Source organism: Podarcis tiliguerta (genome assembly GCF_965153285.1).
Source record: "Podarcis tiliguerta genome assembly, chromosome: 10".
In the NCBI taxonomy this organism is placed as follows: Eukaryota; Metazoa; Chordata; class Lepidosauria; order Squamata; family Lacertidae; genus Podarcis; species Podarcis tiliguerta.
The window spans coordinates 60143174-60159169 of record NC_139543.1 but is presented as its reverse complement, the minus strand read 5'-3'; the positions used below and the strand labels follow the sequence as shown (position 1 = coordinate 60159169).

Here is a 15996-nt window from a genome sequence, read left to right as displayed (position 1 = left end):
CCATGGTCATGTTGAATTTACACAGACAACTATAAACCCTTTGATACATTTGTGTGCATTTTCTCCTTCTAAATGCTTATTGTAAATCATTTCAAAGATGAGAAAACAAAACGAAATGGTTATGGTAGATTTATCACCACCCTTACCTATTTGGGCTTCATATTTGTGTGTAATCTGCGTAACTTGCAAAATTTAAAGTGAAATGTATTTGAACGCATTCCTATTTTTTTTTTTTGTTGCAATGTATTCAACATCCACACTAGAACTCAAAGGGTTAATAGCAGACCACCACAGATGCCAGGAAAACAATGACGCTCTAAAAAGCTACATTAGAGGAGGTTGGCACCAATGGTACAATGCAAGCTTGGATTAATGAATGGCTAAGAATAAGTGAAGATGGCACATGACAAACATCACTTCATAGCTGACCTTTGGGCTGCTGGCCTCAAGTTTTAGTTGCATGAGTTGTGCTAATGTGTGTTCCCGGATACTACTCAGTTCGGCTTGCTGCCTTCTCAGCTTTATAAGCAGCAGCGTGAGCTCCTCTGGCTGAAGGAGTATCGTATGAGAAGCCAAAGAGTGGAAAATAGGTTAATCATTATCTTGCACAAGACTTCAGATATATACTTGTGTTTGATAATGCTGGATATCATGCTACATCTAAACTGTGTGAACCTCTTCAAAATAAAAGGGAACCAACAATGTCTGCCAACAGAATACAACTAAACTAAGAGGAGGTGAGAAGAGCTTTAAAACCGCAAAGCTTCTGAAACTCATGGTAATAACTTCTACACACAAAGGCTAGCAATATTGTGCGAAGGGAGGAGGAAAAACGTACCACGGTCACAAAATATAGAGGATGGGTATACTCAAGTTTTGCTTGGTATGTTTTAAAAGAATTGGATAGCAACAGAAACTACGGTATCTGAAACAAGGAAGAGTCTTGTAGCACCTGAGTAATTTATTCAAATGCTGGCCAAAGAAAAAAACAAAGAATGAAATATTAAAAACACACATACAACTTTTACTAAAAGTATGCATTGTAAAAATACACTGTCAAAGTTTGTAGATCCAAAACACAACACACTTTCTGTTTTTTCTCCTTTAATGCAATCACAGCAGTTTTTTTCAGAGACTATTTCCCAAACACATCTAAGATTCTTCAACACAATTATACATGCTAGAACTTGAAGGTTGAATAGGAAGATCCAAATGCTTGAGAATCAAGGAAGAATTAAAGTACAGTAATACCATTAGCCCAAGCCAAATATATTCTGGGGGAACTCCATGCTACTGTCCCAAAAGCCTGCACTCACGCAAAGGAAGGAGACTACAGCACTTAAACCAAAGCAACTATTGTATAAATATATTTAAATTCTTAACTAATATAGGGTTTCATCCAATTGTGGCCATCTTCTGATGGAAGGATTTTATTTGATCCACCAACACTTCTGTAGACTAAAAATGGGTGTGCTTGATGTTCACAAAGCTCCCTTTCCTCCTGCAGCCCCCTCCCATGCCACCTACCACACTAAGATCCCCCTAACCCTCTGGGGCAGTTTTTAAAGAAGCTCAGGGCTGAACAGGGAATGGGAAATGTTGCCTCTGCTCACTTCCATTAATGGAAGCATCTGCTAGCTGAACTAAGGAGGCCTCCATCAGTGGAGGCACACAATTGGATGCAACCCAGAGTCAGTCCTCCATGTTGTTCTGATTTGTCTTGCTACCTGTATCAGTAGAAGAGAGCCATCCTAGTTCTTGAAAGCAATAGCACAGGGATGGGGAACCTGTGACCCTCCTGATGTTTACCAGCTCCCATAAGTTCCAACCAGCATGGCCACTAGTCAAGGATGATGGGAAGTGGAGTCAACATCTGGAAGACCATGGGTTCCCCACTCCTGTCTTAGGAGTACACTTTTCATCTCATCCAAATTTAACACTTGACTAAATCTTCATAACTTATATGCAATCTTCCCAACCCCCAAACTACTCTCGCTTTGTTGTACAGCCTTCTGACCTCAGCCTTCCATAGACAGCTCCTTCTACAATGACCACGTCTATTTAATTTTCTGAACAAAGCACCTTTGCAGTGGAACCTTTCACTGTAATTTATTCTTATGTATTCCTAAGGCAGGGGTGGGAAACTGGTGGCATGTGGACCAGTCACAGTGGCTTTTCATTCAGCTCACCACCATTTTGCAGCAGTGGTGAACAAAGGACCGCATCCTGTAATTGCAGCATTCCTTACTTGCTTTGGGCATCCTACAAGCAGGGCCTGAGCATAACAGCACTCTCTCCACCTGTGGTTTTCAAGAATTAGTATTCAGAAGCATGCTGCCTCCAACTATGGAGGTAGAACAGATTTATCACAGTTACTAGCTGCTGCTACCATTATCCTCCATGAATTGGTCTAATTGTCTTTTAAAGCTATCCAAGTTGGTGGCCACCACTGCTCTTTTGTGGAAGTGGATTCCCTAAGTTTAACTATGGTGATGCTCTGCCCACTTCTCTCTTCTGAAGCAAGTGCACAGTGAAGATCCTCACCAGTGGCGTAGCGTGGGTTGTCAGCACCCGGGGCAAGGCAAGTAATTTGCACCCCCTAACCCGTGGATTTGCGCCCCCTAACCCTACCCCCAGATGTTGTGCCCAGTGCGGCCGGCCCCCCCTGCACCCCCCACGCTACGCCACTGATCCTCACTAAAAGCAACACGAAGCAACTAAAACCATTGACATTTGTACGTTGTTTGTATGTAAACGACCTAAACAAAGCAATTTCTATTGAACAAAAGTATGAGTTGTGCGTCACTCAGCCCACTTTGGGCTCTGACCCTACCCACCTCTCTGAATGCAACTTCCAATGTGATTCTCAGGCAGAAATTTGTTTCCTCATTCTATCCTAATATATTACTTGCTAGTAAATCCCAAAGATTCATGCCCTCAGTTCTTTACAGTTCCTGAAATCTGAACTTAACTTACGATTCAGATACTGACACATATATCAGAAGCTCTCTCATAATTATTAAGCAACCAATTATGTAAAGCATCTTTTTTGTCATGAGATGTAAAATGGAGCGATTTGCTTTGCACATTCAGCTGTTCATGTGAAAGACCTAGGAGAGTTCTATCACATGCACAAAAAATTTCTGAGCCATGGACTGTTCCATTTAGGTCATGGAAATGTTACACTACTCACGTGGAACATTCTTTAACATATAAAATGAGAGGTCAGGTCTGTTATTCAGGCATCCACATCACTGGGGCCCCACAGAGTTCTGGAAGAGGGCTTTAACTGTGATGCTTTAGGTGAGCCACATAATCAGAAATCCTGAATTATATATTACAAGTAATGAACTGAAAGTATTCCTTGGCTACAGCGTATGGTTTTAGCAACTGGCAGTGTTAAATGAATTCCAGCAGAGGGAGCAAGAAATTTTCCTATATTCAAGAGCTAACAGGTTTCATAATGATTAACCTACACTCCCCTAATATAGTATATACTCATTAGTGTTTCACTTGGAAAAACATTATTTACTAAGAAATGAGGTGGAAGAGAAATCGCCTGGAAGAAATTAAGGTTTCAGCTAGTAAAAGTGGTCATATTTGAGTTAAAGGTCTCTCAAAAATGTTTGCTCAAATCTATAATCCCTCATCTAAACCTTAGGTATTGAATGGTAAAATACTTTTAATGATGTGAATAAAAATGTGCAATTAGTGGATGGATAGTTTCTTTTCATAAGACAGCACAATGTATAATAAACTGCCTGCAGCACCAAATTTCCTAGTTAACTGCGACTTCCATTCTGCAGCAATGAAAAGCTCTGGTAATTGGTATTTCCCCTCCACAACGGAATTAACAACTTAATGGTAGGTCAATTTGTGAAATGAAGAACAATAAAATCGTAAAGGTGCCTTGCTGTTGCTCTAGAGATATTTAAAATGAAATACTTACATGGCTCAAAAAGACAAATTATTCACAGGTAGGAATTGCATAGCACAAATAGCATTTGAATTAAAAGGTTATCTGATTACTCTTGCAAAATTTAATGCAGCATCGAAATAGATTTAAACTGTTTAGAAGGAAAACCTCGATTTAATGAAAAAACAAAGATGGAAACTGCATTTAATACCGATTCTATAACCAGAGTAGTCACTGTGCTACGTGTTGTATTTTATAGGTTGTTCTTAAATAAAAAATGATGGGCTAAATATAAAAATGCCACTCACCGTTTTGCCTTGCAAGCTCTGGGGAGTAATAGGCTGTACACTCAGACCTGCTGGCATCGACCTTCTGTCAGGCACAAAGACATGCTGCTTTGGGGAAAAAACAAAACCGTGCACATATAATTCGGGGTGCCTGTCAAAGCTTTTCAAACCAAAGGTTAAATGTTGTGTTTTAAGTATGATTTTCCGAGTCAACTTAGGGTTTATGAAAGGTGTCTAAAGTGAAGGTTCTGGTTAATAACGTGCCAGCAGAAATACACTAAATCACCACACTTTCAGCTTGAACCTTGCAAATGTCAAAATGCCCTCGGAGGTCCAAAAAGCACCAACTACAACTAATAAGGTATTCCATTCACTAAAGTTTGTACCATTAAGTGCTCCTAATTAACTGCTTTTAAAAAAGACATTGAGTGCTCTCCTATAAGCCACTGCTATGTCCAGAAACTAAAGTAGGACACGTTTATAGACATTCATGCACTGAATAAATGACATGTTTTGTCCTAATTCTTGGCACAGCTGCTTTTTTAGAAACAGACACATACACAGCTCCTTTCCATCATATGTTCTTAAGACTTTCCTGTGATTCTAGAACAATATACAACACAATGCAGCCAATAAGTGAGAAGCTGGGGGTTGAAAAATGTTGCACAAGGAAACAGTCTTAAGAGAAACTTCTCAAACAGTAGTAGGATAAAGGATAAAGATGTTCAAGCACAAAATAAATACACTCCATATATGCAAAGAATGGCAAATGCACATAATATCTGCTCCTTGTCCTAATTGTACACATGGAAGAAGTGAATGGGAGAAGATAATGAAATGTTAAAACATTTGGGGCTTTTTAGTTTAGGGGGGAAAAAATGAGTCAGGAGGGGCACGATAGACAAAATTATGCATGGTATGGGAAGTTTTTCTCCCTTTCTCATAATACAAGTGCCTAAGGCACCCAATGAAGCTGAATGTTGGAAGGCTCGGGCCAAATAAAAGAAAACACTTCTTCACACATAGTTTACAACTATGGAATCTGCCACCACAAGAGGCAGCAATGGCCATAACCTTGGATAGCTTTAGAAGAGAATTAGACAAATTCATGTAGGAAAAGGCTTATCGGCGAATAGTAGCCACAATGACCATGTTTCTCCCTCCTTCACTGTTCAAAGCAGTGTATGACCCTGAATACCAGTTTCTGGGAATCACAAGTGGGAGAGCATTGTTGCACTCAGGTCCTACTCGCGGGTTTAGCATAGGCTTTTGGTTGGCCCCTGTGAGAATAGGAAGCTGGATTAGAAGGGCCTTTGGCCTGATCCAGCAAGGCTCTTATGCTAATGGTGAAGTGGTTGAATGGGTGGGACCTACAGAACAGATGTGAAGTTCGCCGTTTTATTTGTTTGTTGCATCTATATAGTGCACATAAAACTTTGTTCTCTGGGCAGTTTACAAGCCCATTAAAAAAAAAATCTTAAGATGGTCCCATCACTGAAAAGGCCTTCTCCCTAGTGACTGCCTGCCCCGCTTCATTAGATGGGGCAATGTGAGAAAGGGCATCAAATGAAGATCTCAAGCAAGGACTTCTCAAGGGTCAGAGTTCTGTCATGGACATGCTAACTGCTCAGGTGAGGTGGGAGGCTTAGCTGGGTCCTTTCGACAAGCAGCTGTTTATTTGGGAACATCCCATGCCATTTTACTAGAAAAAGAGGTGCCGAAACTCACAATGAACACCTCCTTTGTTCTCTTATAATGGCAATGGCACCCACCTGAGAGGTGCTAGAACTGAGTTCTGCCTGAAAAAAAGCCCCGGGAACATCTCATGTCAGATGAAGCACTGGCATATGAAACGGAAAGACTTTATCTTTCAACCCGTACTTATGATGTTCTACTCCCGTTAACTCCTGGTGCAGTTTTCTCAATTATATGCTAGTTCTCTCTATCACAGAGAGCCACACTCTTTTGTGAGCCACACAATATCAATACATGATGGAAAGACTAGTTCCAAGTTATACATTTTATAGAACATAATAACTAAAGTAAAACAATAAAAACATCTCACCTTTGTATGATGTGGCCTATGCCTGCGGTCAATTGTTACATCACCTCTTTGCACTGGTGAGGACACTTCTGATCTGTAGTTCCTCTGAGGTGAGTATCCTTGGAAACCTGCTATCGAACCATGGGAAGGTGATGTGGGAATCAAATGCATTGTTTGATCAGATATATTAATCATGGTTTTGGGACTACTTAAAGTACCATGTCTAGTAAGCGTCGTTTGCTTATTGTAAAACTGCCGCTGCTGCCACTCGTAGAGTTGCCACATGGTGTCATCTCGCATAGATCTTCTTTTGTCTTCAGTTGGCAGTGATCCAAGGGACTTGTCATAAATAGAGGGTGTCACACTGCAGAGGCTTTCTGGCCTGGTTTTGGTATTTCTTGGTAGAGTTCGATAACCTTCTGGATATCGAGGTACAATTTGGGGTCGATGGCTTGGCATGTTTCTTGGCAATGTCTGATATGAAATTATGCTGAAACAAGAATCCTCCTTCAGTAACTCAAAATGTAAGTAGGCACAGGAATAAACAACATTTAGTTTTCTTTTCTAGTCTATCTTGAGGGTAACAAATAATTATTGTAACCCCCCCCCCCTTTTTTGCTAAGGCCACATCTGTTGTGGCTGAGCAGTCAAACTCTCAACATGCCACTTGTTTTAAGTAATAGACTCTGTTTTTTAGTTGTATCATGGATTTATCTGTATCCAAGGAAAACCATCTATGCACTCATCCCTGAAAGAGGTAGCTGAGATTCCCCTGGTGCCACAGAGGGGATCGCCCACACAATAGTGGGAATAAGATGGGGGAACCCTATGAGCTCCTTGGAGGAAAGCTGGGTTACAGGCAGCCAAAATACACAATTTCCCATATGTACGGTGAAAAGGAGTATTCACATTGTTGGGGACTCTGCAAATCCCATAGCTACTGATCTAGGGGCCATGATCAGTCCCATTTCCCTACTGCTTAGATGGAAACTAACGCTGCAGCAGCCATGCTTCCTCATGGTGCTTCACAAATAGGTATGCACATATGTTTAAGGGAAAACAATTGTTCTGGCAACCACAACAACAAGAAAAGGGAAGAAAAACATGCAGAAATGCAGAGGCCTTATCTACCTGTTGTCAATCTATGGAGGATGCACAGCCATAAAAATGAGTCTTCTCCAGTTAAACATATGCAATGTCTGGCTTTGCTAATCTCTCCTAAGGTTTACCAGCTTCCTTCTATCTGCTTCCCCTTTTATACTATGGGCTACATTGCACATATCTTAGTTTTAAGGACAATTTTTTTCTTTCCCAGTATACATCTTAATAACCATGAAATACTCCTTCAGAATTATGGCGTGGTGAACTAGTTTTATGGAACAGTTGGCCATCTGAGGCCAATACAAGACCTGTTCAATTAATTATATATTTTCAAATTGGCCAAAAGCTCCAGTCCATTTGATTCATTTCCACCTTATTATAGCTTCATGCGAAGGCAGTGCACTGGGCATGCTTGCAGGTAAGTAAGTGTGGGGTGTGTGTGTGAAAAAAAAACTGAGGGTGACTAACAATAATTTTTGTGTGAGAGGAGCAAAACAAATTTCTGCGCTCATTAGCAGCTTAGAGGGTGTCATGTTCTTTCATTCTAAATCTCACACCTTGCTCCAATTGGTGGATCTTGGGATTCTAGTAAAACACAAGGTAGATTCCACAAGGCTGAACACTGCTTTCCCCTGCTGTACAGCCCCAGGCATTTAAAGTGCTTTTAAGGGAGTTGTTTGGAACACTGAAAACTGAATTGAGGCTATGCAGAGGCAGGATAAAGACAGTTGCAATATTGCTATTATTTCTTAAAAGGGTTGCATTATCTGCTACTTGCCTTGAGGCAACTGCTAATCACCATAGGCAACCAAGTGAGAGTGACAATTTGCAGGCTTAGATAGGAGAGGGAGTAAGAAAGAGGTCCCCCTACCTAGTTTCTACTATTTATATTATATTTGTGCTCCTGAATCTGACTTCCTTTCATTACATTGCCCTAAGTACTGTGCTTTAAAGGTTTAATATCCTAGCAGTGTGTTCAAAGAGAATGGAATTTATTTATTCCAAAGCAGTAAATAATGACATAAACCCCGCCGTCTCTCTTTTATAAATTAACTTCAAACAAAGCCATCATTTCTAAGTATATGACCTGTGTTAACAATTTCATCCATATTTAACTAACAATATGTTCTCCACGATCAAGAGGATTTGGCTCCTGCCAGTTAATAATGTTTTGTTAATAGCTTCTGCTGTTATAAAACTCCTACAATGGAATGAGTTTGTTTGGGAATATAGCCAATGTAATGATACCATGACAAAACCTTTAAAAAGAATTCAAATTGGGCAGATTCATAGTTCCTATGCCTGTTTACATTGAAAACAAAACCATTTAATGCAAACATGTGATGAAATGTAAAATATTCCACTCCTACCCCTTCTTTCTGGGAATACTCGATTCATACTATTATATACCTTGAGTGGTACACATTTAGCACTGTGTCCCAGAATGAACATAATGTTTCTGATCACATAATCATGGTTTGGAGAATGGGACTGCGCTGTGCCCTTGTGCTTTTCCTCCTTCCCCCTCACACATTAATTTACTTTTTCAAAGTCAACGATAGTGCAGAGTTATGCTTTTTATTCATACATCCCAATTTCCCATGTATGGGTTGTCCCCACCCCCACCCCAAAATGTCATTATCGAATTTTGTTTATATGCATGCATACCCTTCCTTAAGCTATGTATACTTTGCCACGTGTAACACATAAATTAAAACCCCACTAAAACTGGGAGGAAAACTTAACATGATTACAGCTGGAGGAGGAAGCTGGGAGGTACAATAAAAATGTGTAAAATGGGTTAAGAAATACATTCTAAAAATCTCAGGGCACCTCTGTGCAGACTTAGTTGTATAAAAAAATTAAATAGCCATAGCTCTATTTGAGTGACTATTGGCTCCAGGATAAAGGATACCCATCACCATGTTAAGCCAACTAAGTTCTGACGTGCGGAAGTCAAAATAAAGCCAAATCAAGTAATATCCCAAGAAAATGACCAATATAACTCAAACTGTTGTCTTCTCCTCAGGTGCAATCGTAACTGAAGGTTGAAATCTCAAACACTTCTTAGCGCCTTTCATTACCTCATCAAAGTGATATTTCAAGTACAGGTCACATTTAAAGAAGTGGGGAGAGGCAATGTTTTGCTTGACCTATCACATGTGACTGCTCTTCCCAAAGCAAACAATGGAACCAGAGTCTTTGCTCAAGTTGGGAGCTGGGAGTTAGAGAAGAAGGTGGGATACTGTGGTGCCACTTCTAGATACTCAAGTGGAATGCTGGAGTGCAGTATTTTATAATAAAAAAACTGAGCAACGAGGACTAGGCACTGCTGTTCAGATTCCTGCCAAGGGTTTGCTGTCATGCAGAACCACAATTTCACATCTTAATACTACTTAGTGGTGTCAATCATTTAGTCACAGGATTAAAACTTTCTAAACAAGTATTGGAAACACACTGTTGGTATTGTAAAACTTCAACTTTTAACACATCTACAGTATAAAAAGACACATGCCTGCTTTGAACATTACGATCAGCCAAGCCATGACTTCACACATATGTGCATATTCTGGGGGAGGAGTCTGCAGCTGTTTTGCTCATCCACGGTCGTTTTGCTGATGCATCAAACTGAGCCTAATTGAGTTTGTGGTTTAGGCTTCCCGTACAAACAATAAGCTGTAAACCATGGGATGAACCCTGGTTACAGTTCATACTTAATCCAGACAGAAGTAAACCACAAGCCTCGGTCTTGATGGCACCCTAAGACAAACTATGGCCTAGATCAGTGTAGCTGAGGAACGAAGAAGCTGCGATTTTCCTTTCGGGAGTCTGCACATTTGTGCTTAGACTTCACTCAGTTTAGCATGATGTGGGAGCCAAGCTATTGCTTGTAATTTGAAAGAGACCTAATGACTGCATTTTGATGATCATATCTTGGCTTAATTAACAGAGTTATGGAAAAAACTTTGTGCACCAACATACCTTCACATTACTCCTCCCTTCACAGAAGCTGGGAAATGAGTCAAGAATGATGGTTTTTGGCTTCTGAACAAGCGAGGGTATGAAACCATATTTTAAAGATGGCTTCTGAATTCTGGCTTATTTGGAACCCACTAACCATATTTCAGCTATAGCATGAAATTACAGATAACTGATTGCTCCCTGACTTGCTTTCTCACTCACACAAAGGGAGGGAAAAAAGCTTCTTTGTGTGAGGGAATTAGATTTATTCATACATTGGTTTATTAAACTTATTCGATCAACAGTATTTTCTGTTACAAAAATATAAGGAAAAAGGCTATTCAACATTTTAATCATTGCCTTGCTGAACTGAGAGAGGAGTGTAAATAAGTTTGCAACAGAGCTATGCAACTTAAAACAGTTTTTTTAAAAAAACAACAAATGTTGTAACCCATCCTGGGACCTGCTGGTGAACAGCAGGTAATAAATTTAATGTTGATGATAGTGATGATGATAATAATAAGCTCAGCATAGAAATGCATGATTTTCATGGAAGAAGTCCAACTCCCAGCATCATCAGCAAGTTTGTGAAAGACTTCTGAGACCACGAAGAGCTTCTAACCGAGCTACTGATATTAAGATGAGATACAAGAAGAAGAGTTTGGACTTGATATCCCGCCTTTCACTTCCCTTAAGGAATCTCAAAGTGGCTAACAATCTCCTTTCCCTTCCTCCCCCACAACAAACACTCTGTGAGGTGAATGAGGCTGAGAGACTTCAGAGAAGTGTGACTAGCCCAAGGTCACCCAGCAGCTGCACGTGGAGGAGCGGGGAAGTAAACCCGGTTCACCAGATTACGAGTCCACCACTCTTAACCACTACACCACGCTGGCTTAATAGTTTAATAGTTGCAACAGGGAAAGTCTTCTGATGACTAGTTCCACTTTTGCTTCTTAATGAAAGAAAGAAATCTAGAATGAAGAGCAGCTCAGAGCAGTAGATAAACAGGGAATAGACCAGGGATTTCCAAAGTGGTGCTCTCCAGATAGACTATAACTCCTATCAGCCCCAATCAGAATGGGCCAAGGATGATGGAAGCTTTAGTCCAGTAACATCTGGAGGGCACCTTGTTGTTTGAAGGCAGCCCTGTTTAGGGAAGCTTTTAATGTTTAACAGACCACTGTATTTTAATATTTTGTTGGAAGCCACCCAGAGTGGCTGGGGAAACCTAGCCAGATGGGTAGGGTATAAATAAATTATTATTATTATTGTCTGCCCTTGGACAGCTGTTCTGGGAAAGATGCCCAACCTTTTACATATGATTGTTACCAGAAGTCTATAGGACTTTAGGACAGAGTGCAATATAAATCAAAATAAATTTAAGTTCTAGATAGGCCTTGAGATGCTGTTTGAAATCCTATATTTTAGCAACAGAGGTAATATAGGATTATTTCAGGAATCCTTTGGCGCTTCAACTAAGATTTTACTGTAGCATTAAACAGGGTCACAGTATACACTGAGACCAAGAAGTCAGGATTGGCAAATAATTCTCAAATTACTTACCCTCTTGTTTCTTCATCTTGCCCCTTTCCTCTCTGTATTTTAATCCATTGTTCCAGCTGAAGCATTGAATTAGTTCTCTGTATAACACGTTCAGATTCTATGTGTGAGTGAATGGTGTTGTGATGGATTCCATCTCCAGAGTCTCCTAGAATAAGGTTGACAGCTTTCTCTGACCCATTTAAATGAATTGGCCTGTAGTGTCCTGATGGAACTGTGTTTGCTGGCAAAGTCCCATACTCTGACCCCAAAGGATTCAGTTTTACGCTGTTGATTTTTGTTAAAGGTCTATCACGCCCAACTTTTTGAAATCCGTATTTTTCTGCTTCTAAGGCCTTTTTGTCTTCCATTTTGCTCACTTCTTTGTTCCGCTGATTATTCTGTGCCTCTGGTTTAATTAGCACTCTGTGGTTTGCAATATTATTCACTTCACGAGGTGGTGTGTTTTCAGCAGTCATCTTGTCTGCTCTAAAAAAGGAAGAGATACACACTGGAGAACAACATCACTAGAAATATGCTGAAACAGGTACACTTGGGTGTGTTTAGTAAAGTAGCATGCAATTTCTTCAGTCTTAGAATCATAGAGTTGGAAGGGCCATCTAATCCAAACTCTTGCAACTCATGCAGCACTTACAAGCTAGGCAAACATATAGGGCACAAGATTACAGACCTCAACAAAAGTACTGAACTTTGAACCCACACTGATATATTTGCATCCAGACAGAAAAGCTACTAAGGCATGGTATAATCTCCCTGCTTGAGTACTCTCTGAACAAAGGAAAGAAGTGAAGAGAACAAGGGATGATCCTGAACAATCTTTTGCCTAAGCATGATGAGAGATCATGGCTGTGTCTACCTCTGCTACTTATCACTGAGCTCCTGCCCAGCTCTATACTTGCTGGATGTCCAGACATGAGCATCTACTCCCCATGTCTACAGCCTCCTTCACAGGTTACTTGCATGAAGGGGCAATGTTCATAGAGAGGGGCATGAGGATCCACCATTGACCCTATCCCAATAATGAGCAGCCTGCCCCAGCCTTGCCCTTGATGTCCATGCATTAGGGACAAACATTGTCAACAGAAAAGCCTACATGAATAAATCTCTATGTGTATGACCAGGTCTCCAACTCCTATGCATATAGACATCTATGTCAGGGGTGGGGCCAACAGCACACTCCCGTTGCCACAAGCATTTCTAAATATTGTGTATATGCAATATACATGCAACATACAATCTCACACTGCACAATCAACATCACAGAAAATAATATTATATGCCTTGGATTTTGACAAAATGAATCCAGAAGGGCTCCTATATTTAACATATGGGATAGGGCACGCCAGTGTTTAATATTTATTTATTACATTTGTATGCTGCACAATAGATCAAGGATTGTATCCAATGCTGGATATCACCAGAATTGATAGAAATGACATGACTTCCTATTCCCCTTCTTTCCCCATGCATCCCCAATATCTGATCTGGCGAGTCCTGCAACACCCTGGAGAATATTTTCATGGTGTGTAGGGGTGGAATGCTAAGTTCTGTTGCAGACATGGAAGTCTCTTGTATGAACAGAATTGTAGCATTGTATGAAACCCTAGAAAGCAACACCAAAGATCAAGAACAGAAATCTCAGCAACAGACTGAACACAGCAGAGATAAAGCAATTGGTGATATCCCATGCTAGTCATAATTCAATCCAAATAACTTTATTGTACTAGGCATTGGCCATGACAAATCTGAATCAAAAATAAATACAACCAAAAGGAGTGTTGTGCCACAAATAATGGCCTCTATTTAGATCTCTGTGTCTCCCTTACAGTTCACAGATATATTGTCCAGGGTCTTTTTTCTGATCTTTTTGTCCACCAAAGCAAAAAAAGGCGTCTTTATGAGTCACTGAAGCATTATACAGCTAAGAAACCATAGAATCTCTGCTGGGGAGAGACATCTTTCCTGTGTGGACGGTAGGGTGAGAAACCGCCTCCTGAGTCAAATGTATAGTGGGCAATATAGTAAATAGTGCAAGATGTCTTCCACCTGTGGTTGCCCACATATATAGTCTATCTTCGTATGGTACCCTGTTATATCGTCCATCAAGGATGGCAGAGGGCATAACTTGAAAATGCAGCTCAGTAAAAGCAAATCTAAGTGAGGCTGGCTGGAGATTGGGCAGGTAACTGGCTCTAAAATGGACAGTTTTCAGAAGGGGGATAGTCATAATTCAGAACAGATTCATTGACACCAGTGGTCTTAAGTCTACTGATTTCTATGGGTCTACTCAACCACTTATGTTGGGTATCACTCACTGTCTTAGAGATGCAGCACTAGAAGAAACTACTACTACATAAATTCTGTGTTTGATATAACCATTAACACAGGGAACAGCCCCAACTGCAGTATTCAATCTGACAGCTATGAAAGGGGATAAAAATTTGAAGGCAAAATTTTCAGACTTCATAGTGTTGAAAAAGCACACTTTGACTTCTTTTTAGCAGTTAAAGCCTCTGAAATCCTCATTAATTTCAAGCCACCTTTTGTGATGGAGGAATATACAGAGCTGTCTAGCTCCTGGACCTCCTGTGCCAGACATTCAGTAGATAAAGGGAAATATTATCCTATTTTAAACTTTACATGGTCACTGACATCATCAATTTGCTTCATTTGGCAACTTTCATGTCAGTTATTATTCATCATTGGGAAAACACTTGTGGCTTCTATAATTACAGTGGGGAAAATATCTGCTGACTTGAACTGTGGTGTAAAATAATTGTATTTATCAGAAACAGTAACAGCTGCACTGTTAGCATATTTACCCTGAATTTACCCATTCAGATGTTGGCAGATCCACCACTCTTATTGAATTTTAGAGGCTTGCTTTCGCCACCATCCCACTTTTTCTTTCAGTCTTGTCTTCCAACTAGTATACTACATTTAAGTAGGCCAATCCTCTCTCCAGTCCCAGTCCCACAACTTGCTGAGTTCTCCGTCTCTCTCACCAATCTATTTTACTCACATACATTGTGTCAGCTGGCTCCTCCTTTCTGCTTAAAATTTCAATCTTGTTGTTCCTACTTTTGAAATACCTTCCTCCTCATAAGAAATCCTGCATTCAGCTCCTGATTTCATCTCCTTTACATTTTGGTCATGTTCTTACCTTCCAAGTCTGTTCTGTCTGTTCTTTATCTTATTTCACTTTCACTCCTTCCCCTTGAGATATAGGACACTGCCCTTTTTCTGGCTCTCCTGTTATAACTGCTAATTGTTGTCCTGTCCCTTTTCATCTTTCCCAATCTCTGTAGGAATCCATCAGAGCTCTCAACCATTTTCATATCTGCTAAAGTTTCAGCTACCATCTTCAAGTGGATTACTTTTTTCCTAAACTAATCTCTCACCTTGCCCAATCCCACTGAACTGTCAAATCAACTGTTCTTCCTAGATGCCTCACTGACATTTCAAAAATAATATGGGTATGAAGACAAGTATCTTTATGCTCCAACTCTCTCCTCTCCTGTTACCACTGTTATTTCCACTTCTCATTCACTGCCAGGGTGGGGGGGGGGCATCTTTACCTGTCACCAGATACATTTCCCCACTTCATTACTGGCCGAAGTTAATCTCTAACAAATTGTTTTCAAATGTCCTGCCTTCAATTAACCCTTTTCACACAGACTCTTTCATCTACTGAGAAATCCTGGTGGCAAGGATTTGGTGGTGATTTTGACCTAATTAGACCACTCTCTCTACCCCCCCCCCCCAGTATTGCCTATTCTAGCAAGCCTGTCTGTTGGTATGCCTGCTTAATGTCTTTAACTCCTGCCTTCCCCAAATATTAGGGGAACATTATCATTCATCTAGCCTTACCAAGAAGCACCATGGATTCTGACCACATGGAATCTCTTTCCCACCTTACTTCCAATTTGAAATGCTAACCTTACTGCAGTGCAACACTTTACTCACCATCAACACAACTTCATTCATGCTTTTCTAACTGGCTTTTTTCAAGCTTTTTCTTTTACAGCCTGAGGAGTCTTATTGGTCCACATTACTGGGGAGGGTGGGATGAATGCCCACTGCCAATACTATGGCTATTGTAGAGTAGGTAGAGAGGACTTGACTTG

At 40.4% G+C, this 15996-nt stretch overlaps 1 protein-coding gene across 39 annotated transcripts in view; it reads right to left on the bottom strand.

Moving 5' to 3' along the window:
• PLEKHA5 (pleckstrin homology domain containing A5) overlaps positions 1-15996 on the bottom strand; it is a 172107-nt gene that overhangs the window by 27999 nt on the left and 128112 nt on the right. For 12 of the 39 annotated variants that reach the window (XR_014502593.1, XR_014502594.1, XM_083401807.1 and 9 more), the window contains 4 exons: positions 11873-12337; positions 6269-6737; positions 4225-4311; positions 430-549 (listed from right to left, as the gene is read on the bottom strand). Coding sequence is in view for 34 of the 39 variants with exons in the window: in XM_083401807.1 (XP_083257933.1) it covers positions 430-549; positions 4225-4311; positions 6269-6737; positions 11873-12337 (1141 nt within the window). In the remaining 5 variants the exon portion in view is untranslated. The remainder of the gene's footprint in view (positions 1-429; positions 550-4224; positions 4312-6268; positions 6738-11872; positions 12338-15996) is intronic. The other 27 variants (XR_014502595.1, XM_083401817.1, XM_083401818.1 and 24 more) reach the window with 3 other exon arrangements.